This window comes from Pseudochaenichthys georgianus, chromosome 5, assembly GCF_902827115.2.
Source record: "Pseudochaenichthys georgianus chromosome 5, fPseGeo1.2, whole genome shotgun sequence".
Taxonomy (NCBI): domain Eukaryota; kingdom Metazoa; phylum Chordata; class Actinopteri; order Perciformes; family Channichthyidae; genus Pseudochaenichthys; species Pseudochaenichthys georgianus.
Window position 1 is genome coordinate 28,623,688 of NC_047507.1, and position 17,158 is coordinate 28,640,845.

Genomic DNA, 17,158 nt, shown 5'->3' on the forward strand with positions numbered 1-17,158 from the left:
TCTTGTTTTACTTCTTCACATTAATATCTGATTTGTAAAACATCACAGACAGAAAGGCATAGGCTATCCTTCATTTAATAGTAAGCTATTGAAATTGTGATTCCATAGATGTGTCTCCCATCACCCAAATCCCCTGACTATTCTCTCAACTCAGTATTTAGATTCTTATATTCAAAGAAAATCAGTAATATCTTTAAAAACTACAAGTCCTTTTTTATCAGCTGTGCACCGTTATGGTGTAAATATAACCAATATACCAATTGGATCAAATATAAAAGTCAGCCGAATTACTATTGATACTGCAAGGAGACGTATTTTGTGAAAAGAAATTGAAGATGTTGTTTAATTGTTGATATATTTATGATCCACGTCAAGTATTCAGTTTTGGCAGCAGTTCTCCTGTTTGTCTCTCTCTATAAATAAAGAATTACGGCAGATGTGTAATATTTAATGCAGCCGAACCGTGTATTACAATGCCGTTATGTGATGACTTCCAAAGAGAAAAGCAAGCACACTCTGAATTAGGTATTATTTTATTTTTCGTTGTCGGATATCATATCTCCATATCATATCAACACCATATCCCAGCGTGCATTGCGGCTAAAACATCCAATCAACAAGCTTCAAGCTGAGGATCTTGGGTAATCAGTTTAGTGGGTTTGTGGTGTGTATCGCTCAAAATGTCCCGTCTGTTTCCGGTGACTTTATTTACGGCTAAAAAGCCCAAGATTATAGAATTAAATGAATAAATAAAAACAAGGATAATTGTGTGTTATTGTTGAGTAAATAACAGTGTGTTATTTAGAAAAGAATAATAAATGAGAAGGAAAAGATTTTAAAAAATACAGATTTCAGTATTTTGAGGCTCTGAGCCCCATTTCTTTTCCTCACAGACGGAAAAAAAGTCAGACATTATACGATTTAAAATAAAAACAAATAAATAAAAGATAAAACACTGGCATGTAATTTACGTTAGAATAAATAGAATGGTTTTGAATAATAGATGAGAGTAAATCTACTTCACTTTACAGCCCCGCCCACTTTTGGGGAAACCAGCGCTGTCATTTGAACGGCGATCAAGCCTGAAGTCACAGAGCTCTTCTGTTCTGATACTGTCCTTTCTTCTTAGAGGAAGTACAGAAACACGTAACTCTGGATTTGTTTTAATGTTTGAGGTGCAATAAACGACACAGCAGCTTTTTGGCATGTTAAAACTATTATGTTCTGCCTCGCTCATGAGAGTAACAGCTGGCGAAATTACAGCCTCGCCTACTGATTTTAATTTAACTATATATCGAGCCCGATTGTCGATTTCAAAGGTGTGCTCTAAAATGATATTTATAAATAACGAATTATCATTATTATAAGCAAGACAATAAATGGCAAAGATATGTAGAAAATAAACGTATTTAAGTTACATTCATAACTAACGTAACGTGGAAGAAAATATGCTTCTAGAAGATATGTAGAAAATAAACGTATTTGAGATACGTTCATAACAAACGTAACGTGGGAGAAAATACGTTTCTAGAAGATATGTAGAAAATAAACGTATTTGAGATACGTTCATAACTAACGTAACGTGTGAGAAAATACGTTTCTAGCTAAACGTAATTGAGAATGCAGTTTAGTTCTGTGGGAACGTAATTTTTAGGAGACAGGGTTGCGCAAGAACGTGACTGACACGATAAGATGCTCTGGTAGCAGCCTTGCTCTTGTTGTTGGGCCTGGTGAAAATGGACTGCTGTGCATTTAGCTGTCCTTTCAGGCCCCTCCCCTTTTGGGAGCGTAGGGCAGAATTCGAAAATGCATTTCCTGCAGAAAATGCGTGCGAATGCTGTAAACTGTGAACATTTATGGCTGAATTTAGCTGAAAATGCAGAAAAAGCTGAATATGTTATTAGCTGAATGGTAGCTGCTTTTAGCTAAAAAAAATGCAAAAAAAGCTTCATATTTAAAAGAAAAGGTTTAAAAAAAGGTATAAACAACAACATGTATAGCCTTGATGTCCTGAAATAGCTGAATAATGTAATAGTTGAATGGGTTCTGCAGCTGAAAATAGGCTGAAGGAGTTAAATATCAGATGTAAGTAGTAGTGAAAGAATTTGTATTACAGTTTTTCTCAATTGCTAAACCCACTATTTAGAATCAAAATGCATTTCTTCAAAACAAGAACATAGCCATCTAAACAGAAACACACTCGCAATAACTCTGAATATCTTTTGCAAAATGCACTTACATGACCAAAACTGAAAATACTGGTCACAAAAAAGAATAAGTCGATCGAAACAGAACAAATTGTCCTCTAATGAGACAAATGTGTTTTCATAACTGAAACTCCGGTCACCATAATAACACATTCTACCATAACAATATACATTTCTTGCAAAGTGCTCGAAGGCACTCAAAACTAAAAATACCCCTTCCAAAACCAGATACCTTCTCCAAAAACAAACATTTGTCAGCTCATTAGAAGACTATTTGAACAGTCAAGTGGCACACTAAATACTGACTACAATCATCAATACACAAACCTCAAGCTATTGATATTGGAAACTGAACGGAAAACTGACAAGTTGGGAGAAACAAACTTACATATAGGAAAAACAGTATGTTACTGTAACTATGTCATTGTTTTTATTGTCTCATTTTCAGAAGAGCACCGTAACAGAAACAAAAGATGAATAGCAATACACTGGAAAAAAAATAACATGGGTAAATGATGTAAATCAGCAGTAAAGCAGAGAATGAGATCTATATAGCTTTACTGATCTGCTCTTTGGCCTCTGTCTGGCTACATAGCCTCATCTACGTCACAGCGTATGTCTTCCCTTGCAAGGCAGCGTGGGAAATATCTCCTTGCGTGTCGACACCACCCTTGACAGGATTCCGCAGAGATGTCCCGACAGCCAGCATTCATTGTGTCCAAAAGGGGCATTCTGTCATGAGGATGATGGTCATAAACCTTCCATCTCCAGGCAGAGAAGAACTCCTCAATGGGGTTTAGAAATAGGGAGTATGGAGGGAGCAACTCCATGGCCATGTGTGGATGAGCCTCAAACCATGCCCTCACGTCACGAGAGTGGTGGAATGCCACATTGTCCCATATGACCACGTGAACCGACCTCACTTGATCCCTCTCTTCTGGTGGCACAAGTCGGTCATACAGGACATCTAGGAAGGCAAGGACACGTTGCGTGTTATATGCCCCCACAGGGATGTGAGCAAGGACGCCTTTTGTCGAGATAGCCGCACACCATGTTATGTTTCCTCCCCTTTGGCCTGGAACAAAGACTGTTGCTCTTTGCCCAATAAGGTTCCTCCCACGTCTCCTCACTTTGGAGAGGTTGAAGCCTGCTTCATCCACATATACAAACACATGTGGTAATGCATTGCCTTCCAGCTCCATCATTCACTAAAGAAAATGAAGCAAACAGAGGACCGTTTTACATTACTGTAAGCAGTCCGACATACTAAAAATATAGGCAAGCCATCACTGTGATTGAGGTCCTTACCTGTACATACCGGTGCCTTAACTCCTTCACACGGTCAGAGTTGCGTTCAAAAGGAACCTTATAGATCTGTTTCATTCTGAGGTGGTGCCTCTTTAACACCCGGTCAATGGTTGCAACACTTATAGATGGAATGTTACTGAAGACATCCTAGTCTGCAATTATTCTGGCCTGAATCTCCCTTCAGCGGATTTCATTGTTGGCCACAACCATATCAACAATGGCAGACTCTTGTTCTGGAGTAAAGGCCTTTCCTCTGCCACCAGAGCGGGGTGCTCTTTCAGTTCTATCAATAAATATTTGAGAATGTTATGTACTGTAATATAAAAACAGTGATCGAAACCTACATAAAAATAGAAATGCATGAAGTGCTGTAAAAAAGGGTTACAGTCGCTTACCTATTTTCGTGCCTGAAGATCCTAATAATGGATGCCACTGTTGATCTCCGTATATTGGGCTGAACCCTTTGGCCAGCCTCACTGAGGGACATGCCATGGTTTATGACGTGGTCCACAATAGTTGCACGGGTGTTGTCCGAAACTACTGTTCGCATTGGTCCCCTTTCAACTCTTCCACCACGCATACGTACAGCCCTCCCTCTTCCTCTCTGAACATCAGGGTTCCCTCTTCCTCGCTGAACAACAGGGTTCCTTCTTCCTCTCAGAGCTCCTCTACCTACTCGATCAGCCATTTTGTTCACACAAACATCTTACTGAAGTGAGGGACGTCTTTTATAGGATTCTCACTAATTACAATTACGATAGGAAAGTCATTGATATCAGCTAACAGTAACATCATTACTGTAAGGTATACAGTACATTCCATTCAGTTACCTTTTTCAATGGGGTGATTGACTGATAACAAGTGTTAATATTTTGCACATCAAGTGTCAATTAGTGTAGCTATGGTCCACGTTTATGAGGAGTAAGTGTTATCCACTGTGAGAAGATTATTTTGTTTTGTAGACATGAGTTACACAAAAGATTTTTGATGTTTGTGTAGAGAATTGTAACTTCAGTTAGAGAATCGTGTGATCTGTTTTGCAAAACACTGCTTAGCATCTGCATTTTGTGATATCAATGATAAATGGTATACTGTTGTAGAGAAATGGTTTTCTGTTTTTCGATGGCTGTGCTGTTGGTTTGATGAAAGGAATTTTGATTCTAAATAGTGGGTTTAGCGATTGAGAAAAACTGTAAGATGAGAAAAGAAATTAAAAAGGCTTGGGAAAGCAGCAGAATATTTTGACTGCAAACTTTTCGACTAAAACCATACGTCACCAATAATGTATAACATATGTGGATACCTGTTGAAGTCTGTATGAAGTCTCCATCAGACAGAAAAGAATAGGCTGAGACAGTCTGTTAAAGTCCAGTCTTTCAGTATTTGTTTCTGTTCCTGAGCACCTACTCATAACACCTGTGTGTGTGTGTGTGTGTGTGTGTGTGTGTGTGTGTGTGTGTGTGTGTGTGTGTGTGTGTGTGTGTGTGTGTGTGTGTGTGTGTGTGTGTGTGTGTGTGTGTGTGTGTGTGTGTGTGTGTGTGTGTGTCCAGAGATTTAAGACGACCAACTGCAGCACTGCGTCCCATAAGAATGCATTGAGTTGTATATCTGACCACCCGTTCAAACACTAGAGAGAGAGAGAGAGAGAGTGTGTGTTTGAGAGAGTGTTTGTGTGTGTGTGTGTGTGTGTGTGTGTGTGTGTGTGTGTGTGTGTGTGTGTGTGTGTGTGTGTGTGTGTGTGTGTGTGTGTGTGTGTGTGTGTGTGTGTGTGTGTGTGTGTGTGTGTGTGTGTGTGTGTGTGTGTGGATAAATATAATGTATAATGTCCTTTATTGTTTTATGTTTCATGTGGAACCTATTTGCTGCAGGTCTCCCTTGAAAAAGAGATCTATGATCTCAATGGGACCAATCTGGTTAAATAAAGGTTTGAAATGAAATGAAATGAAGTGTGTTTTTCTCTAATGAATTGTTATCCAAATGAGGGACAGATTAGGTTTGTTTTGGAAAAACAAGTACAACTCTGGTTAAAATGTAAAAGTGCTTTAGAAAATATGCATCCTTCGAAGAATGTATGCTTTTAGGCATTTTGTGACATCTATTGGACACTGAACAAGCCCAGGATCTTCAGTTCATTTAGAATCAATTGCGTCACTTTGCTTTGACGCATAAACTTTGATCATTCAAATAATTATTAATTCATGTCACTCAACTAATGGACTAAACACTAAGTCCATTAGTTCGTCACAGATAGAAGATAACTGCTACCTTGGATACGAAAAAGTTTGCATAAATACTGTTCATGAGGGATTCACAGCATCATCAGGTCCTGCATCTCTGGAGCAGGTGACTCTCACATGCAAAAAGGAGCAAATCATAATGAAGATACTACGCTTTATGTCCTTGCTGATCTCTGGTTGACAATCTGTGTCTTTATATTTCCTTTCCATGCAGATCCCAAGTTTATTTGGGAATTAAATCCCTTTGCTTGACATGGAGAGTGCAGTGTTCACCAGATGGCTCCTTTTCCTGATGTTCAGCCCAGCTGTTCCCATGTGCTTACCCACAGACTTCACCCTGTATGTGGAACGGCCAGAGTGTGGCTACTGTGTGGCGATCAACACAACCATCTGCATGGGATTCTGCTACTCAAAGGTATGTCTGATTCTCATTCATTTCTTCTGCTGGAAAAATAAAGAATGTCATATAGGAAAGTGATTGATGCAAAGGTTTATTGTTTCACCATGGCCAATACAAATGATTAACTGTGAATGGTTTCAAGTTGTAAATCCACTTTAAGAAATATTGGTTTTCAGTCAAAACACATTTCCGTTTGATCGTTAACCATTGTAAATAGAAGGTAGATTCCAAAGTATTTAAGGAAATAAAAAACACAAAAGGGTCAGAAACAAATGAAAAACAAACAGATGTAATTGTAGTATTTTCAAATGTAGTTTTAATGTAACTGAATATGTTTCATAATAACATTTAAATGTATTCAATGTGCAAAGTCCTTAGGGAAAGGAACAGTCAAATAAAAAACAAAAATATTTAAATAGGTGATCTTTTAGAAAGACTGTGACATTTAACCAACACACTTGTTGCATTATTTATTTACCTAGAAAAGTGTACATTAATCAACAATTCAGTTTCAACCTCAATGTAAATATGTCTGTTGGCAATTGTTCAAGGGGCCTAAGGGGGCCTTGACCTCAACCCTGACAAAGAGACAGAGCCACGGCTGGATTTATCCAATTTTAAGATAAAAATCTACAAAAAGTTGTTTGTTTTCAAGGATTTGAAATGTATAATGAGTTGATGATGTGTTTGTGTACTGTATGTTGAGCAGGACAGTAACCTGAAGCACCCACTCCGCACACGCTTCCTGATCCAGCGAGGCTGTACCTATGACAAGGTGGAATACCGTGCGGCCGTACTGCCCGGCTGCCCCGTGGACTCCAACCCCGTCTTCACCTACCCCGTGGCCCTCAGCTGCCACTGTGGGGCCTGCAGGACGGACAGCAATGAGTGCATACAGAGGGCCGGCCCTGACAGAGCTCGCTGTACCAAACCAGAGAGAAGTCTCTACCCGTACCCTGGCCAGAGAAACTACATGATCCCTTTCTGATTCTCCTGGTATCAGCTTATCTATTTTTACTGTTAAAACGACCCAGCAGCTGCATAAGTCATGAATGTTTTTAGATGAAACAAACACCATCCTTTAGTTGGTGATGGATACAGAGTTATCTATACTCTCTGTTCTGGTACCTATTGTTCCCGACTGTTTATTGTGTCTTTGTTGCCAAGCGTGCCTGTGCTGCAGCCCTGCTACTCACTTTACAATGCAGGGTTGATCCTGGCACACATTTTAGACAGCGTCATTATGTACCCTCCTGCACCCTTGTGTGTGTGTGTGTGTGTGTGTGTGTGTGTGTGTGTGTGTGTGTGTGTGTGTGTGTGTGTGTGTGTGTGTGTGTGTGTGTGTGTGTGTGTGTGTGTGTGTGTGTGTGTGTGTGTGTGTGTGTGTGTGTGTGTGTGTGTGTGTGTGTGTGTGTGTGTGTGTGTGTGTGTGACTCCCAGACGTATTATGTTTACTCTGAGTGGGATACTCTGAATTCAACTCAATTAAAGCTGATGTCTCTAAATAGCTCTCTGACTAAGCTGTGTTTGACTTAATCACATCCTGTACAGAGCCCCTTCCACATCACAATCACAAGGCCATGACGCTCCACAATGTCACCTCAGGATATATTTGCCACATCCGTCATTCTGAAGGCACATGATCGTTAACTCACCTCTTCTTACCAAATGGATTATCAGTGAGCGTGTTGGTCCACAAAGATAAGGCAGAATAATTACCAATCTCCAAAATGACAGTATGACAATTGTCTTTACCAATTTGTTGAGTAGATATGTCTATAACAGTACAGCATCAATGTGTTGTTTCCCGTTGTCACCGTGAATTCTGGAGGGAGACAGCTGGAGCTTATTAATAGCACAGCAGTTCAAAGTTGAAACTGACTATGAAGTCCATCGTGTGGAACTCTGTTACATTGCTCTTTCCTCACCTTAGGTTATATTCATCTCACTTCTATATTTACAACATTCCTCCGTCAGTGTACATTTAATTTTCTTATTCAAGTGTCTCTTTGTTTGTTATCTTGTAAGGCTCAGATTCTAACTGTATGTATCAGAGCATTATAAGTGTTATTCATGGTGTTGCAGCTCTATAGCAGCTTTTCAGATATTGAGATATTTAATAAAATATCAAATTTAACAGGAAGCTGGTGAACTGAAGGCCAAAAAAAAGATGTTAAATGAATGGCAGAAAGTTAATTTCTGTTTCACTTTCATCAGTGAACAATAGTTAAGCTTTGACTCTGCGCCACTTATCCCTGACACATATCATAAAGTTAGAAACCTTATATTTTTGGGGCAGAGGTGGAACAAACCAAATGTGGTCTAGCTAAGTGTGGGAAATTATGAATGTAAACCGGTTTTTAATGCTGAACCCTTGAGCCCATAACCTTGAGGAAGCTTCTTCAACTTCTCACAGACCGGCACTGTTTGCACTCTGCTGTCAAATTGAACATTCCTGTATGTATGGTCCATTGTTTATGTCTTTGTTTTTCAGTTTCAATATTGCTACTTATCCTGTAACCAACATAACAACAACAAATGGTTTCCTGAGTTCAATGAATCTATATGATCTAGCCTGACTTTACTCATAAACCCACCTCACTAGAGGGTTAATTATGCTGTATACCTTATACAAAAAGTTGACCAGACATAACTCTACAATCATCAGACTGGAAAAAGCAGTGGAGGAATTGGAATTTGCTTCCATCAGCAGTCCAGGAAAACAGCCATGTGACGCACATACCGACCACTCTTTCATTGAGACAAACCACACAGTTTTGTTTGTGTTGTGTTTATTCAACTAAAACAAATGTGACCTTTTTTCAGTCTAGACTGAAATATCTCAATGGTTATTGAATGGATTAAGATGTTTTTAGTACTCACATTCATGTTCCCTTCAAGATGAACTGTAACAAATATTATGACACCTTATCGTTTCTACTATAGCGCCTATATCTAGTCAGAATTTCCACTTCTGCAATACTTTAATTGATGACATAATCACTGCTAATAGGTAAATGATTGCATGCTTGCTAACATGCTAAACTGTGAGCATTTCGCTCCTTAAATCACTGTGCGTAAGTACACCTTAACAAAGCTATAGCGTGGCATACAATTATAGATGTTTACTGTGCCTTCGTACTGTGACACGTTTACATAACTGATGGCTTTTATCATAAGACACATGCGCACACACACACACACACACACACACACACACACACACACACACACACACACACACACACACACACACACACACACACACACACACACACACACACACACACACACACACACACACACACACACACACACACACACACACACACACACACACAGGGGCGCCGTAAGGGGGTGAAAAGTTAGGACAATGCCTAGGGCCCGTGACTGACAGGGGCCCCAAACAATTTTAGAACATTAAAAAAATATGTTTAAGTAACCAATTGTGATATCTTTTCATGGGGCCCAAAATCCCTAGCGGCGCCCCTGCGCACACACACACACACACACACACACACACACACACACACACACACACACACACACACACACACACACACACACACACAACACACACACACACACACACACACACACACACACACACACACACACACACACACACACACACACACACACACACGAATATGGAGGGGGACTCTTGAGGACAAAAGTAATGGTAATGCAACTTTTATTGTCACATTTAATAGTTTAAGCAATGTTTTTGATCAAAATAAAAGACAAAACAACCAGTGCTCGTTCATGTTCTTCAGTAGCAATCTTGTTAGATATTTGTTATTGAACTCAATATAATGTTGTCCCATGCAGCTTATATTAGGACCCTGAACTTCCTAAAACGTGTAAGAAAGCTGTCAATGAAAAAAACCCGACCTTCAGGGGAAGCACACGCTGATGCAACACTTCTATAAGTCATGCCTTGGTCTTCTTTGCCTTGCACACCAACCTCTTCGAGAAACCAGTTTACATTTAAACAAGAGCCCTCTTGCCTTCAGCATATTTACCTTGTAATTTTCTATGGCACATACCAGTTTGTGGGTGCGGTGCATTTGGATAATCTGCAATTTAAACCTATTCAGTAGAATTTACTAGATGCTCATGCAACAACACCCCTTTGAGTAATTCAATAGACATTAGTTCCTGATTTAACCTTAGCAACAGATGGACATTGTTTCATTTAATACATCAATATTCAAAAATTAAAAACTTTTAAGGTGAAGCCATTGGCTGTGCTTCTCTTTTTTTGCAAAACCTTCTTGGTATGGCCTGCATGATGAACAGATCGGATCAAATATGTAAATTAAGTAGTACCTGCCAGAGCATACAACATGACCTAGCAGATTCTTTGGTTTCCCTGACAATGTATTATACACACAATCACACCTGTGAGTTTAGGGTTTTTATTCATGCTCAGTCTCAATTGTTCCCCACACCATGTCTGTCCTGCTTAAGTTACATGGCCTATATTGTTTTTATTTTATGCATTATATCATTATGATTGTTACTAATGCAATTATATGAAGGCAGGTAAAAAACTGCATGGAGCCAATTGTAACTGTTGCATCCTGTAGGGTAGTTCCTGGTAACAATGCACTGTATTGTTTAAACTTGTGATATATGGTTTGTATGGAGAAATATGTATATGTAGTTGGTTATAGCAACTGTGTCTGTCAGATGTATGTAGTTGGAGAAAAAAAAGTTATGTTAAAATGTTACATTCATGCGTTTAGTTACTTTAACCCCAACATAGCATCAATTAGAATAAGGTAATTAGGATCGTTCTAGTTAACCAGGTAGTTACAACAAGCCCAAACAAGTTCACCAGAATGTTCCAGGATGATCTTAAGGCCAGGGTGATCTTAACACAGAGACAATGGATCATCTAGTAAAGGTCTTTTAGTAAACCGCGTCTTAACCCTTCACCGACATTCGGGATTACCACTCCAAAAGATTTATCATGATTAAATAGCTGCTAAGTGTTTGTTTACTTCTATTTTTAACAATACTAATTCAAAAGAATGTTCGCCGAACAATGGTTTATTTTATCTTCTCTTCACTCCTTACCCATTTGTAGAAGCATGATTGGTGCATTGGTCGATTGATTGGTAGAACTTCCAATTAAAATAGAGAAGGTTCAATAGTAGCCAATCAGCTCCGGATTTACATTCTTGGTGGATCCGCCCCCGTCTAGAGCTCAATGGAAATTTCCACTCTCTTCCCTCGTAGCTATATATCAGCAGACCGGCGACTCATACGGAAACAGAAGTTAACGGCTCAAAACAATCTTACTTAAAGCATACAAGGCAATCGTTTGGTGAGTACTAACTTTTTAATTTCGTTATTGATAATAAGATTATGCATTTAAAAGTAATTTAGTCGTTTGCAATGGCCAACTTCTCCGCATTAAGGAAAGGCATTCTTCTGAATGGGTGTCTCCGTTAGCTAACGTTTAGTAACAGCTAACGAATTAAATAATTGGCTCTTTAAATGTTTTGAGACAACCCTGTATGATGATAATTGCTTTTATGATTTATTTCTAACTGTTGACTCTACATCTTACCTTCCTGCTATACATAAACACTTACTTGACAATTAATGCAGATTTTTTTTCTGAAAAAAAAGGCGTGAATCGCAAAAAAAGAGTAATAACTCTTTAAGGTATTGGCCTATTGGGAGCTCTTTTGCGTTATTTGCACGGACAGTATCCCGATAAAACTCAGTTTACAACGAATACATTCACATTCACAATGCTGCCTGCATGTTACTTGAAAATACGCTAGTCTGTAGTCATGTTGAATAATGACTGAAATGGTCATGCCCATGTATGGTGTTCCGGTATGCGAGTTAGCCACCCACGGGTTGCACTACTCATATTACAAGTAGCGGAGTTGCTGCTTCACGGACCCGTGACTTTGAGGTAGATAAGCTAAAGCCGGCTGCTGTGGATGGGATAAGCTCTATGCACACAAGAGTCTGCGACTTCTGAGGAACCTGTTCATATCTAAAGTAACTCCTCCCGTTTTCTCTCTCCAGGACTCTATTTATTGATTTGACTGAAGAACATTTGTATCTACATCACTACGTTTTTACACTTCTATCTTTACCTTTTTTGAAATCATCATGGCTCAGCAACCAAACAGGTGAGTCTCATATATGTATTTACTATTGTGACCAATTACCATTTTGAGTAATTTTCACAACAACATTTTAATAATAATAATAATCAAATGTAACTGTACAATGCAACTTGAGAGAACAGTATCACATCTAAAAACTATTCCAGCCATCATTTTACGTCTACTTTCATTTTATTTGTCACTGTTTTTATAGTAAATGCCGTTTCCAATATAATAACTTTGTGTTCTCTTTTTTTCAGTCTTCCTGCCAAGCTCATCAATGGAGGTATTGCTGGCATTGTTGGGGTTACTTGTGTCTTTCCCATTGACTTGGCAAAGACCAGACTGCAGAATCAGAGACCAGGACAGCAGGTCTACAAGAGCATGTAAGTATTTTCGTCTCACACGACAACGCTCTGTTTGCCAAATCTCTTGGCACTATACCTACTAGGTCCCTGTATCATCAGTACTATTTTTGCTAATCCTTCAATGACGTCATGATTACTTTTTAGATTTAGGGGAATACCTGACTCAATGGACCGTGATAAATATAAATCTCTCTCATTCCTCTCCAATGAGGCGTTCAAATGCCTTTGGGTGGAAATGTACTGCCCATTTTACGCGCCAAACTAGCATGTATGCTAACGTACATGTCACTGTTACATGTTGTAAATATATAATGGTAATAAATAACAGGTTTTTTAGTAAGCATCTGTAAAATAATTTTTTACGATCTGCTACTTTATATGATTCAGACCAATAATATTTTCTCTTCTCTCTATTTCTTCAGGGTGGACTGCCTTGTCAAGACAGTTCGATCAGAGGGCTTTGTTGGCATGTACAGAGGTAAGAGTTATGCACCTACGAATGTTATGAAGCAGTAGGCTGTAACATGTAGCAGAGGATTAGATGTAGGACAGAGTAAAATGTGTTACGTGATTACAGCTATTGAAGGTTCATATACAGTGTATTTTAAGTGCATGGGTTGCTTCATTTACTTACATTTACAGTTATTAGTAAAGTAATGGGGAAAAGTTATGAAAGTGAGGCGGTCAAAGCTGCTCTCATTTAGAGTGGTTTTGCCACTTTAAGATATTTTGAATAGCATTCATGCAATGAGTAAAAGAACGCTGTTTAATCATAAGTGAATCCATTTTATTGTCAAAAGAAAGTAAAAAGTTGTGGACATAGTTAAATGTGAGGAGAATTGAGAGCTTTTTAGTCTGGTTCTCTGCTTTTGTGAGGAATGCCGTTTGTTTGCATCTGTGTTTTTCATATTGCAGACCTGGGTCCCCCTGGGATATTGAAGGCTAGCCGATAAGGCGCAGCCACGCTGGAGGCAAATCATATAATGGTTCTTACATTATTGCTCTATCTAAAAATATAGGCACATGTTTTTGTTTTGCCATCTGTTTGTTCTATATTTGGACTTCTTGTCAATAACTACTTGGTTTTCCTCTTCACTGTCAACTTGTTGTAGATCCTCATGTTGTCTATGAAGTGTGTCTTGCAGACTTTGAAAACTACTCTGTGGTAGACTAAAGTTCTAGATGGTCCACAGTCTCACAGATCAGCTTTTCATGTCTGCACACACAGTGCATTACCATATGAGGATTTAGTCTGTCAACATCTCTTCTCGTCTCTTGTCTGCTGCCGTCATTAACCTACTTACTCGCTTGTTGTCTTTTCAATAGAAACACACATTATCATTTTTAAAGTTTTCTCTTTGTAAGAGGGCCATCTTTATCATAAACTGACTTGTGTACTTCATAGTGTTTGCATCTTCCTCTGGATATTCATCACCCTCTTCATTTCTTCTCTCGTCCTGTGTTTTGCTCGTTTCTCCTTTTCCTTTTGAAACTCATGTAATGTTATTTCTTTTGACATAACCCCTCGTGATTTATAGCTGAAGCTACTTTTAAATTGAACATTTTTCCTATCTGTGTGTAGATTTTCTGTACGTTGGACTAATTAAATTCCTATGGTGTTAAAGATAGTGGAAGGGAAATGTTTTTGAAACTGAGTGAATTGTTGATTGTGACTTCAATGCTAACGGTGTGTGTTTTTATTTCAGGTGCCGCTGTAAACTTGACCCTGGTCACCCCTGAGAAGGCCATCAAGCTGGCTGCTAATGACTTTTTCAGGCAACACCTCTCCAAAAATGGGTATGCAAAATCATCAACCTCGGAGTCATCAGAACATAATTTAAACAAATAATAATCAATACACTGGATTTAAATGATTTGTGTTCCTCTGTGTTAACAGAAAGGGTCTGACGGTGTTCAAAGAGATGCTGGCTGGGTGTGGAGCAGGCATGTGTCAGGTTGTTGTCACCACCCCCATGGAGATGCTCAAGATACAGCTACAGGACGCAGGCAGACTTGGTGAGAAGAGCACACCGTTGATACTGAATTATAATCTACGATACGATATTACTTTATTTGTCAGATCAAGTCTGAAATTTGACATGCATGCAGCTCCATGTCCAACATCAACAGACAAATATCCAGACAAATATACATGAAACTGAATATGCATTTTACTCAAATACTGCCCGTGTGTGTGTGTGTGTGTGTGTGTGTGTGTGTGTGTGTGTGTGTGTGTGTGTGTGTGTGTGTGTATATATTAACATATTTTGTCTTCGGTCCAAAGCGGCCCAGCAGCAGAAGCCCGTCATGATGTCCACCACCAAGCTGGTGGCCACCAACACGGTACTCAGCCGCTCCTTCAACTCGTGCACCGTGTCCTCAGCACCGCGAGCCGTTTCTGCCACTCAGATCGCTAAGGAGCTGTTCCACACACACGGCATCCAGGGGCTCTACAAAGGCCTGGGGGCCACCCTGATCAGGTGAAACTCCTATTCATGCTAACTAGGCAGACCAGTTACTAGGCATCAGGGTTTCAGTCTGAAACAACTATTTATTTTGTTCCTTTCAGGGATGTTCCCTTTTCTATTGTTTACTTCCCGTTGTTTGCCAACCTGAACCGCCTGGGCAAACCGAGTCCTGATGCTGCGTCTCCGTTCTACTGGGCCTTCATGTCCGGGTGTGTGGCCGGATCCACCGCCGCTGTGGCTGTTAACCCGTGTGACGGTGAGTGTTCAGAGCCATGTCAGCCATGATGCCAGAAATCTATCAGGTGTTACCACACCAGTGAAATTCCTCTATTTTTGTTAGGAAGTTAAACGGGTCATAGTTCCAACTCTAACCTTTTTTATACTACTGTGAAAACATCTCTTTTGAACAACTATAATTATTCAAGTCTTAACTTGAATGCACCGCTATGCTGCTCTTTGTTATCCCCATTCTGATATTTCTTAAAGCTGACGTTAGCTAGCTCTCCTCCATATCATTTCAACACATGGTTGTTAACAATGGAGAATGATCAGTATTTAAGTGTGAGATATGTTCCCTGTTAATTAGTAACAGCACAGTCATGTTTCTTAATGTCATTTCATTTTTTTTTTGTAGTGGTGAAGACTAGACTGCAGTCACTGAACAAAGGGTCCGCTGAGGAGGCCTATAGTGGAGTGGTTGATTGTGTGAGGTAAGACCGATACATTGTTACAAAATCACTTTTCTTGTTTTGAATGCCTGTTTACATAAAGCCCTGCCTCTGGTTCTCCACAGTAAAATAATGCGGAAGGAGGGACCCTCAGCCTTCCTGAAAGGTGCTGGCTGTCGAGCTCTGGTGATCGCACCTCTCTTCGGCATCGCACAGGTTATGTACTTTGCTGGAGTTGGAGAATACATCCTGGACAACACTCCTCTAAACCTCCTGTCGGCATGAGAGCATATCAACTTGACTGAGGACCTTCTGAGCGTAGATGGTGGAACAACTGGCAGCTACATACCATCAGTTTACAGCAGTCTTGTCTGGAGACAGAAAGACTTATGAAGACCTATGATTCATCTTCTGCTGTGTTGCACTTAAACACTTTTGTGACTTTTTCAGGAGCCTATAGCCAATGTCTGCACTTGAAACTGTTGGCCTTACCGGGCTGGGGGATGCAGAGTTGCAGTGTTATTCTTTCTCTGTCCCCGAGACAGTCCTGTTTCCCTCTGTGAGGGAGGAAAGCTATTTCCTTCAAATACACATCCTATTTTTGTGTTTTCTTCCATGCTATCACTTTGGATTTTTTTGGTGTACTTTATGTGTATGCTAGTTTTTATTTTTGAATTCCTGAATGCAGTAGCTTGCAGTACTTTGTGTTTTCCTTTCCCACTGCTGTCTCATGTTACAAAGTCTCGTTGAGCCCATTTGAATGCCAAGGGATATTTTAATTATTTTGTCACACACATTTCCAGCAAGAACTGTTATTGTACATGTTTAAATCTCACTGATCATGAACCTTCCTACTGACATGGGACCATATGGCTTTCCAATCCATAACATGTCCTGTTAAATACTTGATGTTACCCTGGAGTTGTTTTAGTAGTATTACCTGCAATAACTTGAGATGCATTCATGCATATTATATATGTATCTGTCCACATAACTTCAGTTAAGACATTTTCATATGGATACTTGAAATGTTTTTATTGGTTTATGCATTAAACAAAGCAGAAAGACCTTTCTGTCTGAATAGAAAACATGCCAAATAATATTACTGTGACTCAGCATGTGTTTGTGTTGTTTGTACATACCATATATTAACATGTAAATACACTCATTGATTTATTACAGGTCTATACCACACAGACATAAATGATTCCTGCTTTGTTACAAAAACTTTGAAAGGTCCAAAAGACAGCTGGTTTAAACTGAGCTAATGCCAGCGCAGCCCCTCTAAAAAAGGCAAGAACAAAAACATTGAATCCGTAGTGACAAATGGCTTCAATCGTCATAATACTTAACGATGCTAAAGGC

General features: G+C 39.4%; 2 protein-coding genes across 2 annotated transcripts; both read left to right on the top strand.

The window, feature by feature from the left end:
• The first annotated feature begins 5,996 nt into the window (after positions 1-5,996).
• Positions 5,997-7,140, top strand: tshba (thyroid stimulating hormone subunit beta a). Its single transcript, XM_034083870.1, has 2 exons — positions 5,997-6,167; positions 6,862-7,140. The coding sequence occupies exons 1-2, from the start codon at positions 6,006-6,008 to the stop codon at positions 7,138-7,140; spliced, it is 441 nt and encodes a 146-aa protein (XP_033939761.1). The 5' UTR covers positions 5,997-6,005.
• A 4,239-nt stretch (positions 7,141-11,379) lies between these two features.
• slc25a55a (solute carrier family 25 member 55a) lies at positions 11,380-16,881 on the top strand. The gene is made up of 10 exons (XM_034082823.2): positions 11,380-11,487; positions 12,207-12,313; positions 12,550-12,675; positions 13,080-13,135; positions 14,364-14,454; positions 14,555-14,673; positions 14,942-15,137; positions 15,227-15,381; positions 15,760-15,835; positions 15,919-16,881. Exons 2-10 carry the CDS (start codon positions 12,294-12,296, stop codon positions 16,076-16,078), a joined length of 999 nt encoding a protein of 332 aa, XP_033938714.1. The 5' UTR covers positions 11,380-11,487; positions 12,207-12,293; the 3' UTR covers positions 16,079-16,881.
• Positions 16,882-17,158: the final 277 nt, after the last annotated feature.